Source organism: Dama dama, chromosome 30 (genome assembly GCF_033118175.1).
Source record: "Dama dama isolate Ldn47 chromosome 30, ASM3311817v1, whole genome shotgun sequence".
NCBI lineage: Eukaryota > Metazoa > Chordata > Mammalia > Artiodactyla > Cervidae > Dama > Dama dama.
Window position 1 is genome coordinate 73553212 of NC_083710.1, and position 19387 is coordinate 73572598.

The 19387-nt window shown below is 40.2% G+C and overlaps 1 protein-coding gene across 1 annotated transcript in view; it reads right to left on the minus strand.

Moving 5' to 3' along the window:
* The window catches only part of LOC133049362 (ATP-binding cassette sub-family C member 4-like), a 109241-nt gene that overhangs the window by 16966 nt on the left and 72888 nt on the right, over positions 1-19387 (minus strand). Inside the window, exons 21-26 of the mRNA XM_061133339.1 lie at positions 16441-16591; positions 14846-14965; positions 13557-13667; positions 10686-10786; positions 9436-9627; positions 2388-2543 (exon numbers count right to left, since the gene is read on the minus strand). Of these exons, the coding sequence (XP_060989322.1) occupies positions 2388-2543; positions 9436-9627; positions 10686-10786; positions 13557-13667; positions 14846-14965; positions 16441-16591 (831 nt within the window). The remainder of the gene's footprint in view (positions 1-2387; positions 2544-9435; positions 9628-10685; positions 10787-13556; positions 13668-14845; positions 14966-16440; positions 16592-19387) is intronic.

The following is a 19387-nucleotide window of genomic DNA, read 5'->3' on the forward strand; positions in this document are numbered from 1 at the left end:
CAAGGAGGTGACAGACTTACATGCTGACAACTAGAAAATATTATAAAAGGAAACTGAAGATGATTCAAAGAAATGGAAATATAGTCCATTCTCTTTAATTGTAAGAATTAATATTGCTAAAATGACTATTATCTGAAGCAATCCACAGATTTAAGACAATTGTTAATCAAATTACCCTTGACATTTTTCACAGAACTAGAACTAATACTCCTAAAATGTATATGGAACCATAAAGACCCACAATTGCCAAAGCAATCCTGAGGAAAAAGAACAAAGCAGGAGGCATAACCCTCCCAGACTTCAGACAATACAGAGCTACAGTTATCAAAATGGCATGATATTGGCATGAAAACAGACAATGTATAAATGGAACAGAAGAGAGATCCCAGAAATAAGCCCACACACCTACCACCAACAGTTAATCTTCAACAAAGAGGGCAAGACTATACAATGGGGAAAAGACAGTCTCTTCAGCAAGTGGTGTTGGGAAAGTTGGTTTACACATGTAAACCAGTGTAGTTAGAACAAAAACCCTTAGACCATATGCAAAAATAAATTCAAAATGGCCTAAAGACTGAAACGAGATATGTTACCATAAAACTCTTAGAAGAGAACACAGGCAAAATGTTCTCTGACATAAATCTTACCAATGTTTTCTTAGGTCAGTCTCCCAAGGCAATAGAAATAAAAGTAATAATAAACAAATAGGACTAATCAATGTGACAAGTTTTTGTACAACAAAGAAAACCATAAAACAAAAAGATAACCTGTAGAATTGGAGAAAATATTTGCAAATGATGAGACCAACTAGGCTTAATTTCCCAAATATACAAACAGTTCATAAAACTCAACAACAAAAGAACAAACAACCCAATCATAACTGGGGCAGAAGACCTAAACAGACATTTTTCCAAAGAAGATATACAGATGACCAACAGACACATAAAAAGATGCTAAACTTTGCTAATCATTAGAGAAATGCAAAGCAAAACTACAAACAGGTACCACCTCACGAGGGTCAGAATGGCCATCATTGAAAACTCTGCAAATAACAAATGTAGAAGAGGGTGTGGAGAAGAGGGTATGGAGAAAAGGGTGTGAAGAAAAGGGAACCCTCCTATACTATTGGTGGGAATGTATTAATAAGCTGATGTAGCCACTATGAGAAACAGTATGGAGGTTTCAATCCCACTTCTGGTTATATATCTGGTGTGTGTGTTAGTCACTCAGTCGTGTCTGACTCTCTGCAATCCCATGGACTATATAGCCCACCAGGCTCCTCCATCCATGGAACTCTCCAGCAAGAAAACTGGAGTGGGTTGCCATGCCCTTCTCCAGAGACAAAACTATTACTCAAAAAGACATGGAAACAACCTAAACGTTGACAGATGAATAGATACAGAAGAGGTGGTACATGTATACAAGGGAATACTACTCAGCCATAAAAAAGAATTAAATGCCATTTGTAGCAACATGGATGGACCTGGAGATTGTCATACTAAGGAAAATAAATCAGACAGAGAAAGAGAAATACCCCATGATATCACTTATATGTGGAATATAAATATGATATATTTATATGTGCATATAATCCAATCTCCAAAATGCTCATTGAAATTTGTACTTGTTTAAGAAACAGAACGAAAGAAAATAGAATCAGAGCCCAGGAAGAGAAGATCAATTCAATGCTCCACCATCACAGCAACCACATACTGGGTCTACATGAAGCATCCTACATGCGCTGATGTATATAGTCCTCAGAACAGCTCGAAGAGTTGGTACTGTTAACTGTCTTGCAAGGAAGAGAAAACTGAGGAGCACAGAGATGGAATTCTGTGCCCTGTGTTCTTTCCCATTATACTGTACTGCATCCGTGGTTAATCATTTATTAAGGGTTAAGTTCTGAGTTTCCCCACAGCATCAACACCCTGTAATTCTCAAAGCTCCACAGCTTCAAAGAAAGCCCTCAAAGACACTCACCTCTGAAAAAAGATAGCTTTATTTTCTACAGCAAAATTCCATCTGTAAGACACTTAAAATTCATGTTTCCCTACATGAAACTCTCAAGTGCTAAACATTTATCATTCTGTTATTAGTATTGTGTGGTTATCAGTGGGTAAAACTGTGGCATCTGAGAAAGTGTGAGTGCAGAAATCTGCCTGGGTAAGTTACTAAATCATAGGCTCAAAAAACAGATGAAAGAACAAAAAAAAAACAACCTGGTATCTGATGAAAATATCTGTTGAAAATACCTGCTGCTATGATCTATTGGGGGAAAAGGGAACAATCCTTTAATGCAATTTGAAAAAAAAAAAAAATCAACATAAAAGCAATTGAACTTAGGTGCTTTATAAAAAGAATACATGAGAATGTTCTGACGTGCATACCTGAGATACAACTGACATTTTCTTCCTTAAATCGTGAAGTCCAATACTGGTTGTCAAAATTTTATCAATCGAAATTGTACCTTGGAAGTCTGAGAATCTGAAAAGGGCAGCAATGAGGGAACTTTTTCCAGCTCCTGTTTTTCCCACGATGCAAACCTGTAGAGATCCAGGAGGGATTAAGAATTTACAATATGCAGCCAACCAAGGAGAAACCCTGGATATTGATGATGAATTTTAAAAGTTCTATATAGAGTAGTCTATAAGTTTGTTAAGCATGGCCCTGTTGACATTATGGGCAAGGTGATTCATTTTTGGGGGGTCAGGAGACCTGTCCTGTATATCGTAGGTAATTTAGCAGTAGCCGTGGACTCTATCCACTTAACACCAGACACAGCCTCCAAATTGTGATGACTAAAAACGGCATATATTCACAAATGTCCCTGGTTGAGACTCCCTGGTCCTCAAAAGAGTTAAAAAAAAAAAAAACAAAAAAAACAGAATCAATCTACTGGCAGTGGAAAAGCCAGCAGTCTCCTAAGTGGTCCATAAGAAATTCACTTTTAAATTAACTTTATTCCTACTGTCTAGGTTTTTTGACCTTGAGAATTTACATGGATAGTTTTAGAGATGTCAACAAGTCAAGTCAGAAGTGTTATAGACAAACAAGGACTTATTTTCTCAGGGATCTGTTATTTGAGAAGAATTATTCTTTTGACAGAGAAACTAAATCATTTCTTGATAGCAAATATATTAATTATATTCTATCTTGAAAGGACACATTTTAAAATTATAAAATGCAGGTCTCAGTGTCTTAAAAGACATTGGTCTGCGATGAACAACATTTGCTGTTTATATGGGACCTTTCATTGGAACAGTTCAAAAGGCATTTTATAAACTACTTAATACAACTGTTTCTTGGAAAGATACATGCACGTTTCAGTCTAGTTATTAAAACCCAAGAATAGAGAAATTAAGTACATTAAGAATAAGATTAAGGAATCCATATAATGCAGGTAAAACACTGATCAGGAGTAAAACTATACTGTAAAAACTGGCTTTCAGATGTGTGCATATAAAGATGTACTATATAGAAACTGGCCTTTTTTTTAAACCAATGAGCTTGCCCAGCTCCCTTGCTGAGGTTTCCAAGAGATGGTTTCATTTCTCTTTTGGAATTTGAAGCTGATGAGGGGTGTTAGATATGCTTTCAATCATTTGTAAATTAATTCAGTAAAACTTTAAAACCCATGGTTTTATACAGAGAAGAACTAAATCTTTCTGAACACTGTAATCAGAACACTGGGAGCTTTTCACATTTTCTTATTTAAATGTCTCCAGAGTTTCAAATGTCTGTCTGCAAACTCAATCATAGCATTTCAAAAAAGAATTTTTCTCTATAGAGATTAAATGTAAGAATAGTGAGTTTAGATATTTGTATTATTTTGTAGCCATTTTGTACTTTATGTTATACCCCAATTTGTAAAACACAGGCCATTTTCTGCTTATGACCTCCAGGGAATTCCACGTACCATTTTCTACTCCCACTTGTTTCTCTGCACATTCACAAACCCGGGTTTTACAACTTTGTTTTAAGCAACATCAGTCTGATTCCAAAAAGTGGAATCCCTTTCCCAGGACATCTTACTGGAGACACAACAGCTACAGGCTCCCTGCCTCCCACATCTGCCCACTCTAGTCCACGTAGTCACTTCTCAGATTAAACTCCCAAAAGCCGGCTCCATGCCCATCACTGCACCCCAGGATGTCTCTTCTACAGAACTGTTTCCACTGACCTCTCCATCCTTCGTGTTCACAAGTCGGCTTCCCTGGGGTCACTAGGTAGTTGTGAGGGTTGGACACGTAACCATTATACACCTGGCGGTTCACTGCACAGAGAAGTGAACTAACAGGTGCCTAGTTCTTCATTCGTTGGATCAGGGCATCACATCTTTGCTCACACTGGTCCCACTACCCAGAATGACTTCCACATGCATTTCCACCTGATGAAATCCTAACCACACATCACTAAGTCTGTCTCACGTGCCTAATTTCCCAGGAATTCTCTCCTTATCTTCTCTTGTGGACTTCTCCCAACCCTAACAGATGCTGTATCATCTTTGTCCAAACGTCTATAAAAATTGTGATCACTTCTATCTTACAAAGCTAACCTAGTACTTTTCTTGTTTCATCAAGTGTACTAGATGTGTTGACAGCAGGATCTGTATTGGATTTGCCTTTGTGTTATTTATATTACCTGTGGTGTCCTGTGCAAAAGAGGCTTCCATGGGAGGGTGAGATTTTTAACTCAAATGAGAAATTTATGGAAAATTGATTGTCATATTGCTTATGTACATAAATAGACAAAGAGACAGGCATGGGAGATTAAGTTTACAGCTATAAATACAGTTGCAAATGGCCAATTCCTCAGTTGCAATCGGATAGACAAAATTTTACACAGTGTAAGTGGTTAAGGTCATTTTACATCCTATGAAAATGACAATTATCTTTGCTCAAGCATTGACTTGTGTACTGGTCTCCATGCTGGGTGTTATGTGTCTTATCTTAAGTTGTTCAACAACCCTAAAGGGTAGGTCCTATCACTTGCATTTTGCAACAGAAAAGATTGAGGCTTATAAGAGGAATTAGTCTGCCTGAAATAAGAGAGTCCGTAAGTCACAGCATGGGACTCAAATCCATGCCTGTCAGGCTCTTTTCCATCTGCTGATGGCCTCCTTATCACCCGGATGGCCTGAACCCTTAGTATGTCCCTCTGTCTAAGTAGAACAGAGAATGTGGAGAGAGGTGTAGCTGCAGTTAAAACAACTGGCTTCCCATATAGGTCCCATGGCTCAACAATTAAAGCATGGCATCAATATTGGTGAGTATAACATGGTGGGTGGGACAAGGGGCTGACATCACTGAGCAAAGAGGGCGCTTAAGGTAGGTGGGCTGGCTGTCAGCAGGAGGAACTGGCACCCACAGCTGGGCTGGAAGAGAAACCTGCAGCTAAGTGGGGTACATGGTTCCCCAGGAAATAGGCCAGACAGACCTCGTGCCCTGCTTGGGGCAGCAAGACTCATTTTTCATCTGATCCCATCAGATGGTGAAAGGATCTCACACTGTCTCTGACTCCAGGTTCAGGCAGGGCTGAGCCTGTGGGAAATCCCTCCAGTCCCTGCAGGAGGCTTGTGTGGGGAAGGCGGCAGCAGGATGAAAACTGCCTGTGATGAAGACAGACTCCACGGAAAGATGCAAAGAAGTGCAGTAGAATCACAGGGTATTAAATTATGATGCAAAGGTATGCTTTGCAGAATATAAAAGTAAATAAATCTGTAGAGTAAGTGACATAGAACCTTCTAGAGCCTCATGCTCAGTTACCACAGGGATTTGGGTGATTCATGAGCTCAATTTCAAACTGTCAAAGGACATATCTTGGAAATCACAGGTTACCAGTCATCAAAAACTGCCTATGGGAGAGAAAGGACTTTACTGGAAGGTCTTATTCAAATGCGATGCTGAGTCAAGAGGTCTGGGTGAACCTGAGACTCTGCATGTCTAAGAAGCTCCAGGAGACACAGGTGCTGCTGGCCCTGGCACCGCAATCTGAGTCACAAGGAATGAGGAAGGAGGCAGGGGAAGCGGGACAATCTGGGAGTGAGGAGAGGGATTTCTGAGAAAATATCACGTAAAAAAGGAGAAAAGATAGGAAACATATTTTTGCACATTATAGCAAGGTCTAGTAAGCATCTGTAAAAATGGATTATCCAAGCAATAGCTCTGAGGGGGAAAAAAAAAAAACAAAACCCATATCAATCTACCTCCAGCGATGGAAAATGCTCTAAAATGGCCCAGAACGCTCTAAAATGATCAAATCAATTACAAAATCATCTACGTGAGAAATGCAGCCCATGTTCAGAATCTACCCAGGAAGGCTAGGGTGATATTTACCTCATTTGGGGTCTTTATTTTTACTTGCTATTTCTCCCACAAATTAGAAACCAGCATAGATAGCACCTTCTACAGTTTCTTATTGACACTATCGTCCAGAAATCATGACAGCAGAGGAGACAATGGAAAGAGAACAGAGCCCCACTTCTGCTGGGCGGGCTCACTCCCATGTTCGTTCCAGACTCTCCCAATCAAATCTAACACCAAAGGGGTGACCTGGAGTGACGGGGGTGGGACAGGTGAGCGGGAGAGGGAACATGGGATGTACACAGGTGGAGTGCAATGGTTTCATGAACACATTGCCTGGATAATCTCCAAACTCAGAAATGAAGCTACTGGTGATGCTCTGAGTAGACCAAGACACCATGAAAAGTCAAGCTATCACAGTTGATAGTTCAGTCTCCAAATCTAATTTTCCCTCAAGTATTTCAGAAACTCAGGTTAACTTTAAGATTTTGGGGGTTTAAAATGGAAGAATAAAGGTATGTTTGTCCCTAAGGTGTACTATAGTTTCACACAATAATAATTAATATTTTTGGCATCTGGGGAAGTTTAAGATGAGTGTGAATGAACTGACTTCCCTGGTGGCTCAGACGGTAAAGTGTCTGCTGAATGAACAGAATTACATTTTAACGGGAAATCTGACAGACACATCACTGGACATGAGCTCCAGTAAATGTTTTCCCAGCACAGGAGTCCTCACATTCTCCCTGGCCTTCAGTTAAACTGGAAATAATGAGAGAGCTTCTGCCATATGATTTACTGAAACTGCTCCCTAGGTATCATTTAGGCATCAAGGTGAAATTTTTTTTTTCGTATCACAAGTGTTGTTGTTGTTTAGTTGCTAAGTCATGGCCGATTCTTTTGCAACCCCATGGACTGAAGCCTGCCAGGCTCCTCTGTCCATGTGATTCTCCAGGCAAGAATACTGGAATGAGTTGCCATTTCCATCTCCAGGGGATCTTCCCAACCCAGGGACTGAACCCATATCTCCTGCTTGGCAGGTGGATTCTTTACCACTGAACTACCACGGAAGCCCATGTCACAAGGGTATCACTCATTAAATTATAGCTATACTCTACTAGATGCGTCTATGGTAGAAAGAGTTTTAAAGAACAGTTCTTAAAGTATTTAAGAACTGTGTTTATAAAGTATTTAAAACACAAGGTGATCAGTTTATGGAGTTGCCTTGTGTGTGTTTTGGCTACTGGTTGCTCACATCTGTGTAACTCACTCACTCTCCCAGCCAGCAGACCCTCAGCACCCTCTCTGTGCCCTGCAGAATGCCACTTTCAGGGGAACAAAATGAAAACAAGATGCTCTCTGATCTTAAGAAGCCTCAGGGTTCTTAAGACACAGATCAAAAGTTACAAAGCATACCACAGGTGCTTTTAACTGTGATAAAATGTACCAACTTAACCATTTTTAAGTGGACAGTTTAATGTTAAGTACATTCACATTGTTGTACAACCAACCTCCAAATTATTTTTGCCTTGTAAAACTATACCCATTAAAAAACATCTTCCCATTCTCCGGCAACCATCTTTCTATTTCCTGTCTTTATGAATTTTTTTTTTTTTTTTACTCTAGGAACCTCATATAAGTGGAATCATACAGTATTTATTCTTTTGTGTCAGGTTTATTTCACATATCATGATGTCTTCAGGGTTCATTCATGGGTCAGAATTTTCTTCCTCTTTTAAAACTGAATAATATTGTCTTTTAAGGATGTAATACATTCTGTTTATCCACTCACTTTCAACATGGACACATGGGTTGCTTCCAACTTTGGCAGTTATGAACACAAGTGTACCATACTTACTATCTTAAAGAATATATAAGATCCTGTGGAAGTATAGAGGGGCTTGAAGAGGCATATGCATTAGAGTTGATTGTGAAAATGAGGATACATCCACCATCTAGATGATGGAGAAGTGTCCCTGGGTTCTAGGGCAACATTCACAGTGAAAGCTGGAAGGACAAGGTGCTCTGGGAGAATGTTCACAAGACAGAGGATGAGATGGTTGGATGGCATAACTGACTCAATGGACATGAGCTTTGAGCAAACTCAGATAGATAGTGAAGGACAGGGAAGCCTGGCCTGCTGCAGTCCCTGGGGTCACAAAGAGTCTGATGCAACTTAGCGACTGAACAACAACAATACAAAGATCCAAGTGTAGGGGGTGTGTGTATGGACTCGAGGCTGGAGAGGTAGGTGGGGAAAGAGATTCCTATTGCCTTGTCTGTTATGGTTTATTCTCTTCTTAAAGAGTCAACCCTAGCCCCAGCTGAGGGTCCCAAGCTGAGTGTGAAAGGAACATCACCAGCAGGCATGGACACTGGCAAGCCCACAAACCCTTCTGCCATCTCCCAAGTGGATCTTCCCCTGCTCCTTTCATTTTGCTTTCATCAACTTTGAGCAAGTCTCTGGACCCTGCGTCCAGCTGGGGGCTCTGGTTCCTCACCCTTGACGGACTCACGATTCTGGATTCTTCTCTGATGGCCCCAAGCTGGCCAAACAGTTCCTAATTGGAGTGGACCCAGGGGTGAACTATGGTTCCAGCATCATCTTACCCAGGCCAGTAAGGATAAGATCTGTGCTAAAGAAAGAAGCAGTCTGTCGGTGAGAGCAGGGGGATGACAGCTCAGTGTGGGTGAGTGGAGGACAAGTCTATGGGAAGGGCCAAGGGACAGAGGAGGAGGCTGCAACTGAAAGGTTGGGAGGAAGAGAAGATTCCAGAAGTACAAAGAAGAAAAGATGGAAAGGAAGGAGATATTGGAGAGTTAGGGACAGGGTGAAGGGGTTGACTTCAGAGACTCCACATGAATAATCAGGTGAAACATGCAGTATCCCGGGTCAGGTTAAGTTCCACCTCCAGGATCCAGGGCCCTCCAACTACTATGAGGGAGCTCACGACACAAAGAAGTGCTGGGATCCTCACTACACGGTGGTCAGTTTCCAAGAAAGTTTCACCCACGATGTCACTGATCTAATCTGCATCCAAGAGGAACAAAGAGTTCCCTGACACATGGACAAGGAAGTCAACAGCAGATGTGGTGCTAAATCTAGACTTTAAAGCGGTAAATGGCATAAACAAACCTTTTTTTTTGGTTCAGTGCTTACTGTCAGGTCATTCAATACCAGAGGCCCGTCTGGGCTGTACTTGAAATTCACATTGTTAAAGGCAACCACCCCATTGTCGGGCCAGTATGCTGGTGGACGGAAGTCAAGTTCCCAGGGCGCTTCTTTCTCAAGCTCTGTATATTCAATAACCCTTTCTGTTGACATCATCTGAAAGACACATGACATCACGTGGGTTAGGAACAGAGGGTCTGGTTTATGCATGTTCAGAGACTGTAAATGAGACATTTTGCTTTTTCATCTTGATATCTGCTTTTGTATGGTTAAGAATATCCCAGGTCTTATCATCCCCAAAGCACAGAAGTAGGAGTCTAAGAAAGACTTTGATGATATGTCATTTTCTTGTAACACTTTCACTTATAGCTACTTCCTTCAATATAGTATTAAAACTAAAAACTTTAGAAAGATGGTAAGATTTTATTGATCTACCTTCACACCTGAATTGGCAAACAAGAGTTTTGTCAAAGAAAAGAATAATTATGAACACCAATCAGTAATGTGTGGCTACAGAAGGGCCCTGTGTCATCGTTGAGCAGAAAGGGATAGTCATCAAGCCTCATTTTAATTATTAGTCACTTTCTACTCTATAAGAAGAGAGAAGTGGAAAGATTTCATTTTTATTGTTTTTCTCCCTTTAGAAGAAGGTGCAAATATTCAAAAGAGGACAAAATTTACATATTAATTAAGACCTACTAAACAACCACAATTCGACTAATTTGATAGCACATTTCGAGATGTAGCTTATCCTACAAGAAGGGACACCCACTAATTCAGGTGGTCAACAAGTATAAATGCTAAAATGGGAGATGGCTAGGAGATATGTTAATTAAATAACCAACCTTAAAATGTTAAATTTTACTTTTACCAAAAAAGACAAATTACCCATTAAGGAACAAAAATAAACAAACCCCTAAGAAATTGACTTATATCCTCTTAGGATTTTAGAACTTCCTTCCTACAGTGACATTTATTATCTTTGAAGACATCTTGTGATGAATATAAAACCTACTGACATGATACACATAAGACTGAAAAAAAGATATATGCATTTTATTTAACATTAATTTGAACAGATGGACGAAGGATCTCAAAACCCTTGTTACCACAATGTAAAAATAACAGCTTTACTACTTTATGCAAGAATTGCTTTTATGCCATTTAATGGCAAGGAGACTAGAAGAGGCTAAGAACATAAAGATAAACATTACCATGTTTTCCACTTCGGTGCTTTGCCTGACACACCACTGGAACATCCTCATGAGTGTGAGGGCAAGAGAGAGTACCAGGCCAACCTGCCCAGGAGTCCAAGCTAAACGAGGAAGAAGGGGAATAAAGTCAGTCCCATTCTTTTTTAAATTTTGTTTTATCAAAGTATAGTTGATTTATCTTTGCTGTACAGCAAAGTGATTCAGTTATATACACATTTTTCTTATTCTTTTTCATTACAGTTTACCACAGGATATTGAATATAGCCCCTTGTGCTATACAATTAGACCTTGGTGTATATCTATACTATATGTAATAGTTGACATCCACTAATCCCAAGCTCCCAATCCATCCCTCCCCCATAGCAACCATAAGTCTGTCCTCTATGTCTGTGAGTTTGTTTCTGTTTCACAGGTAAGTTCATTTGAGTCTTATTTTAGATTCCACATATAAGTGATGGGCTTCCCTGGTGCCTCAGTGGTAAACAATCCTCCTGCCAATGCAAGAGACTTGGGTTCTATCCCTGGGTTGGGAAGATCCCCTGGAGAAGGAAATGGCAACCCACTCCAGTATTCTTGCCTGGGAAATCCCATGGACAGATGAGTCTGATGGGCTACAGTCCATGGGTCACAGAAGAGTTGAACGTGACTGAGTGACTAAACAACAACAACCACATATAAGTGATATCATGTGTTATTTCTATTTTACTTCACTTAGTATGACAATCTCTAGGTTCATCCATGTTACTGCAAATTGCATTACTTCATTCTTTTTTATGTCCATTGTATATATGTATCACATCTTCTTTATCCATTCATCTGTTGATGGACATTTACATGGCTTCCATGTCTTGGTTATTATGAATAGTGCTCTTATGATGCAGCAGGGTGCATACATCTTTTTGAATAATAGTTTTGTCCAGGTATATACCCAGGAGTGGGACTGCTGGATCATATGGCAACTTTATTAGTTTTTTGAGGAAACTCCATACTGTTTTCCATAGTGGCTGCACCAATTTACATTCCCATAAACAGTGTAGGAAGGCTTCCTTTTCCATACACCTTTCCATCATTTGTTATCTGTAAGACTTCTTAACAATGGCCATTCTGACTGGTATGGCATGGGGTCTCGTTATAGTTTTAATTTGCATTTCTCTAATAATTAGCAATGTTGAGCACACACACACACATTTGCTTGTGCCTGTTGGCCATCAGTATGTTCTTTAGAAAAATGTCTATTTAGGTCTTTTGCACATTTTTCAACTGGGCTTTTGTTGTTGTTGTTACTGAGTTGTATAAGGCGTTTGCCTATTTTGGAAGTTAAGCCCTTGTCGGTCACATTATTTGCATATATTTCCTCCCAGTCTGTAGGTTGTCTTTTTGTTTTGTTTATGGTTTCCTTTTTGGTGCAGAAGCTTGTAAGTTTGATGAGGTTCCACTTATTTTTATTTCTATTGCCTTGGGAGACTGACTTAAGAAAACATTGGTATGACTTACATCATGGAATGTTTCACCTGTGTTCTCTTCTAGGAGTTTTATAGTGTCATATCTTATGTTTAAGTCTTTAAGGCATTTTGAGTTTACTTTTGTGTATGGTGTGAGGGTGTGTTCTAACTTCATTGATTTACATGCAGCTGGCCAACTTTTCCAACACAGCTTGCAGAAGAGAGAAGTCAGTCTTGTTCTTAACTCCAAGCCTTCTGTCACTATACCCTTCTGTCACTATACCAGAAAAAGTCCTTTATAATATTTAAATCACCTGCATATAGTGATAGTATTACTTATACTTTTACTATCTATTGATTGAGACCATACAATGTTTCCATACAATGGAAACAAACAAACCAGAAACCCCGCTATAAATCCAGAAAGACTATTAAATGAGTTTATTAATCCCAACAGGATTGAGGTACACTTGACAGCATTATACAAGTGAGAAATAATGTCATCACTCAAACTTTGGTCATTATGGTTTCAAGAACCATCATCTAATTTTACTTTCTACATCCAATGCAGCTATAGGCAGAAACCACAGAAAACAAGGCAATGGATTCAAAGAGTCTCACTGCTTGAAAATATAAAATACTACTCTCATTGTTCTTTTACTAAAGATTGTGATTAAGTGTTGTTGTTTAGTTGCTAAGTCATGTCCAACTCTTTGTGACCCCATGGACTGTAGCCTGCCAGGCTCCTCTGTTCATGGAACTTCCCAGGCAAGAATACTAGAATGGGTTGCCATTTCCTTCTCCAGGGGATCTTCCCAACCCAGAGATCAAACCTATGTCTCTTGCACTGACAGGCAGATTCTTTACCACTGAGTCACCTGGCAAGCCCCAAATTTTTTATTTATTTTGGCTCTTCCAGGTCTAAGTTGCGACATGTGGAATCAGTGTTGTTAATATGGAATAATTACAGATGGTGAATTTATGCCACATATGTCAACATCTGTACATCTGGTATCCAAACAGTGGTGAAGACATTGTTCTTTCATATAAAGAATCTTTATCACCCCAGTGCACCAGGCACCTGCAACCAAGAGATCAGAGAAGCCTTAAAGCTAAAACCTAAAGCCCGAGGGTGGACAAAATGCTTAATTGTAAACTTGGCTGTCTCCTCCCAACTACAGAAGTCTGCTTGCTACAGCTATGTAGAATTTAACTCATCCAAGAAGAATAAAGGGGCTCATCAAGACTCAAATGACTCCTTTATATGGGTCAAACTGTGGAATCACATGTTGCAAATGCTTTAGTACAATTCATTAGAACCAAATGGTTTATGGTATTAGATAAAGTGGCAAGAGTTAAATTTAATAACTGTTAATACACCTAGAAATTATAATCATACCACAAATATGGTATATGTATCTGTACTTACGTTCTTCCAGAAGCAGGGCCCCAAAGGCAACAACGATGACCAAGAAGGCACAGACAATATCCAGCCACATGGCAAAATATTGGGACATGGTCAAAAGCATGAACCAGCTCTCTGGATTTATGAACCATAATAAGCATAATAAATAAATGGGGAATAAAAAACATGTTAGCTGCTTTGAATGAGTCAGTCAAGCTATAGAAGATTTTTACACAATGCAGTAGATCAGCCAAGTGACACACGCATATAACTTGAGATTCCAGAAAGCTAGGTTTTGACATCAGACAATATATAGGACACATACACAGGAATCAGTCCAGGTGCTTTATGGGAAGCATCCATTGAAAATGTGAACCTACAGGTTAGAAACAGAAATGTGATCCTAGTAAAGAAGATGGAGAAATGGTGTCATTGGTGCATTTCTTGCTGCGCTGGGTGTCAGAGTGAGACTCATCCTCTCATAAAGTCAACCGTCCCCAGGTCCTTGATAGAATGTGCAGCTCATACACTGTTTCCAGCACTGTCTGCACTTACTAGACATGTTTACTCTGAGGAGCCGGTATCTAAATGGCCATGAGTTAACAGGATCTACATGTGGCTTTCAAAGTGCCATTTTATTTTCAAAATACAATAAAGATTGGAAAGATGGGTCTGAGTTTTACAGACTTAGAGCACATTCTGAAATTTCTACCCAGAAAAAAAAAATTCACTGATATAAAGTATAATACACATCAAGTGGGTGGGAAATCAGGAAATTATTTTCCTTAATTATATCTGCTGCCCTGAATGTTCTGAAAAGAGAGTCAGCACACTACAGCAGGGGTGGGGGGCAGGGGAGGGTGGGGGGTGGCAAGAACAGCCCACCACTTGCTTTTATAAATAAAGTTTTATTGGAGCACCATCACGGCCATTTGCTGATGTATTATTTTTGCCTACTTTGGTGCTACAATAGCAAAGTTAAGCAGTTGCAATATGGCACACAAAGCCTACCATGTTTACTATTTGGCTCTCCGAAAAAAATGTTTGTTGACTCCCGCCCTAAAGGGACAAAGCCATAGGACATGGTGACGGTTGGATAATACAAGCCAGTTAGGAGAGAAGCGGGGTGTGACGGGGAGAGGGGAGCACAGAGGGGATGCTGAGAGGAGGGGTGGGGGAGGCGGGTGTGCAGGGAGGGAACCTGAGGCTCACACAGAGAGAGACGCTGGCCAGCAAGACCACCTGAGAGGGGGGTCAGGACTCTGAAGGGAGCACATCCCATCCTTTGAAATCATTTCCAGAAACTTACAGACCTGAGTGCAAGTCCTGGCACGTCTCAAACAGTTTCTGAAACTTTTGTTCGGCTTTGTAGGCCCGGATGGTCCGGAGTCCCTGGAGAGAAGATGCTAAGTGGGAAAATATTGGGCTTTGTTCTGTGGAAGCAGAGACAAACAACATAGATAGTCAGGGAGACTGGATGTGAGGAAACCCACCACCTCCCATGTTCTTTTGTTGTGTGTCCTGCCAAAGGGCACATCCGGCGCTTCCGGGAGGGCTGCCTGGGGGAGGAGGGATGATGCCCTTTCTGGAGTGGATCTTCCACGTGACCCTCAAGCTCCTGCTCACACCAACCTTCACTTTAACAACCTGGAAATGAAAGATTCTCTTTGAACCTATCTTTGACTAAATTAAAATTGTAGCTAGTTTTAGATAAATAAATTAGATTTTTCCACTTAGTAGATACAGACAACCATGGGAAACAGTATACTTCTCTTCTTGGTGTGGTTTCTAGAAAATTAAGTTTGCATTAATTTGCAGTCACTATCCATAGTCAAGGTTTCAGATACAAACATCTTTCCTTACTTTTTTACAATCATCCTCATTCCTTTTTTTTAAATCTTCTCTCCTTATGATTTTATGTTAATAATGAGTGACTATATCTGTGCATTAACAATAAGATAAGCACTAGATAATTTCATCCTCTGAGATTACCTGTAGGATAGAATGAGTGATTGAAAGTCGCTCAGTCGTGTCTGACTCTTTGCGACCCCATGGACTATACAATACATAGAATTCTCTAGACCAGAATACTGGAGTGGGTAGCCTTTTCCTTCTCGTGGGGATCTTCCTAACCCAGGGATCAAACCCAGGTATGATTAACTATAAATCGTGTTCCCCATCATTCTAAAACTAGGAATTTGAATGGAGTAATAGACTAAATGGGTACTGAATAGATCCCCTTCCTTTGTTCTCTCAAGGTGGTTATTTGCAGCATTCATTTATGTGAAAAGCCTTGGGGAAGGGGGCCACAGTGTGGCAACACCCCAAGTAATGGTGATGATAAAGAGCAAATCTGAAAATAACAGGGCTTATCTTTTCAAAACACTTAACAACTGCAACTTATTTGCCATCTTTGGAGTATGTGAGAGAATGTATTTTCCAAATGTATCACCTCTGACATTATGAATATATTTCCTGATGCCTCTTTTCCTTTTCCTAATCTTTTTCTTTCCTTGTCATTTCTAGTAACTCTGGGGGAAGAAAAATTCCCTATTTTCCTTCTACATTAATTGCAACATAACATTTTATGTTTAGAAAAATGTTTACTGAGTGGCTGCTATGTCAGGGAGTGTGCCATGAGCTAGACAGAAGTGGCCCCTGTCCTCATGGTGGTCACATTCGCTCTTCTTGTGCTGAAATGCAAAAGCTGTGGGTGACCCCCCCACCAGCTCCACTTGCTTTAAGGGCCACACTGACTCACAAGGGCTATAATATGCAAATACCTAACGTTGATCTAGGGAGAAATTCCAGAAGATAGCGTCTGCAGGATGTCAGGGGTCTGGGTAATTATGGCATAAATGGAAGCCAGCCTGCACTGCCTCCCCAGCCTGAGAGCCCCGGTACTCACTTGCACATTCCAGGCGTTTGACATCTCCTGATGTATTTAGGAAATAGAGCTGAAGCAGGAAAAAAACAATGCCAAGGACAGCCAGGGGTATCGCAGTCCAAGGAATCATAGCCACCATCACAATCACCATGCCAATCACAAGTAGAAACGTCTGAAATAGTGAAGACAGACACGGAGGCCTCCTTATGAAAGATTCTTTTCAAAGATAAACTTTAATAGATTGCTCTGTTAGGATTAAACTCCTTTCCTCGAAAGATGTGTTGGAATGGCAGGGAAAGCTTTCCTATCCAAAGGAAAAAGAATTATAGGTGCTCATTACAATATTTATTGCATGTGTCCAACACTATCATAAGAACTTCAAGGCATTAGCTCTTTTGATACTCTCAGTAACCCTAGGAGGCAGGCATTACTTTTTATTTTGGCCATGCCATGAATCTGGCAGGATCTCAGTTCCCTAACCAGGGATTGAACATGGGCCACAGCAGTGAAACAAATCAATCCTAGCAATCCTCACCACTAGACACCAGAGAACTCCCCTAGGCAGTACTATCTTTAACAAATGAGAATATTTGAGACTCAGAGGGTAGTTGTTGAATCCCAAACTATCAGGAGTCAGTAGGTGTTACTGATACTAAACAGATGAGCAAGAAGATATCACAGATAAGGAATCCAGAAACCTCAGCTGTACACGCAGGGATAAGGAAGTAGTTAATTACAAATTCTAAGCCCAGTAAAAGGGGGAAAAATGGAAATGTCGACCTTTGGAAATGAGAATTCCACTTTCTTGGTTTTCCATCCCTAGTTAATAGTTACTGAGTGCTGACTGTGTACAGAGCTTCACATGTATGAACTCAATAATCCTTACAATAGCCCTATAAAGTAATAGTGTTATCTCATTTTACAGACTGAGACACTGAGGCACAAGAAGAGGAAAAGCAACTTGATGGAGACTGGAGACTGCAAAGCCTAAGTCATGGAGCCTGAGAGGTCATGCCTTGAGCCATTATGACATATTTAGGCTTGTTCCCAACATACAGCTAAGTAACATTAAGCTAAGTACTTAAAATGTCCATTTCAAAGGTAAGTGATTATTATAACAGCAGATACCATTTACCAGGTGTTTGCATGTTGTAAGAGTTCCACAAACATTTCACTTAATTATCACCTCACCCCACAAGGTGATTTTATCTTGGGAAATGATCTTGGTCCAAAAAAGCAGCAAGTAGACTAGAAACCCAAGTCCTTGGCTGACTCAATGATTTAAGTATCTTTAGCAAGAAAAGTATAATATGATGGTGGAAAGCTTCAGGCAAGAATACAATCAACACTTAGCATCTGCCTGTTATGAAAGTGGAGTGAATAGTGGAGATGTGAAGATTCACATGGCCTGGACCAAGGCCTCTGAAGGTTACAGACCTTAGTTGGATACAAATCCGTGATGGTTTGCACAAGGCCCAGAGTGCTATGGAAACACAGGGAAGAATATGTGAACACTTAGAGGATTCTAAGAAGACACTTCAGAAATGAATTTCACAGGCTGGTTTCTCTGTCAATATGAAGGCTTGCTTAAGTTTCTGATCTTTCTCATAAGATGCTTCCCTCTCTCTGGGCAATCTTATCATCTTCACAGATTTAACTACCACCTGCTCAGTGAAGAATACGCAGGTGCCCTGCTCATCCTAGACTCTTATTTCATTATCTGCAGTATGCCTTGAGGTCCTAAGCACCAAGATAATTGAATTAAAACTGACAGAGCTGGGATTGGAAATCAGCAAGACTAAAATTTTCTCTCATGACTGAGAATGTTTTATACTTGAAATCAGGTAGCATCTCTCCCTGTCCCTCTTAAAAAACATTCGAAAATATGTGATGGATTTGGATTTATGAGGGCTAATTAACCATGTGCTAAGCACACAGTGGGTCAGTCAGCTATGGAAACTCAACCTTGGCTTAGTTTGCAGCAGCAAACAAAGAGAACTCTTCACAAAATTTTAATGTAATTAATAACCACTGTCAAAATAGGATACTGCTTTAGTGAGAAATTGCTTCTGGGGATAAATTATATACCTAAACTTGTCAGGAAGCATTTAACAAGAGGCTTGCTGTGTGCTATTTGGGATCTGTCAGGAACCCTCTGGCCCTTATTAATTCCTGAATATTCACAGATAAGAGGAGAGGCATGCCTTTCCCTGGGGCTGAGGAATCCAGGCATTTCTCATTATAGTGATAAGTACCCTCTTCCTTTTTATGAGCCATACGGTAAAAGGTGATTGTTTGCAACTCTCTCTTTGATAGGGATCATCTTATGTTTTGTAAATCTGGAATTTTAATCTTTATCTTTGCTGAGAATAACTATCTTGTAAGACAGTATATATGTGCACGCCATGTTGATTAAAACACCTTTGCTCCATCAGAGCTTTGGTCCCTGTGTCTTTCTTTCTTTTTTTTTTTCTATCTCTATCTATTTCTGGCTGATTCGCTGGAGTGCGGAAGTTGGCTGCGTAACCCAGGGAATGCTAGCCTCTTTCCTTCTTTCACTCTCTCATTGTCGACTCCGGACCATCAGGTTCCGGTCCATTAAAGGACCAACATAAACCCACATGACACATTTAGAAAATAAGCTTGCAGAGGAGAAAACAATCAGATATCTGTGCAGTAAAAGCACTCTGCCTCCAAGTCTCAACTTAGTTCACATTAGTAAACAGGAGAAAACTTTGCCCACAGGCTATGTGGTCTGCAGTCAGATAATCATTGCTGCATGTTTTCTATATGCAACTTTTGATAAATGCATTTCATTTCCACAATTAATACTTGGAAACGAAAAAGTCCCCACAAGCTTAATCACTGAAAAGTAAAAAGAATTAAGCAACAGGAGAAACATCCCACGTGAGCAACAGCACTGAATGAGATGAGAGCTGAAGTGACCCCAAATCATTCTTTACGACCT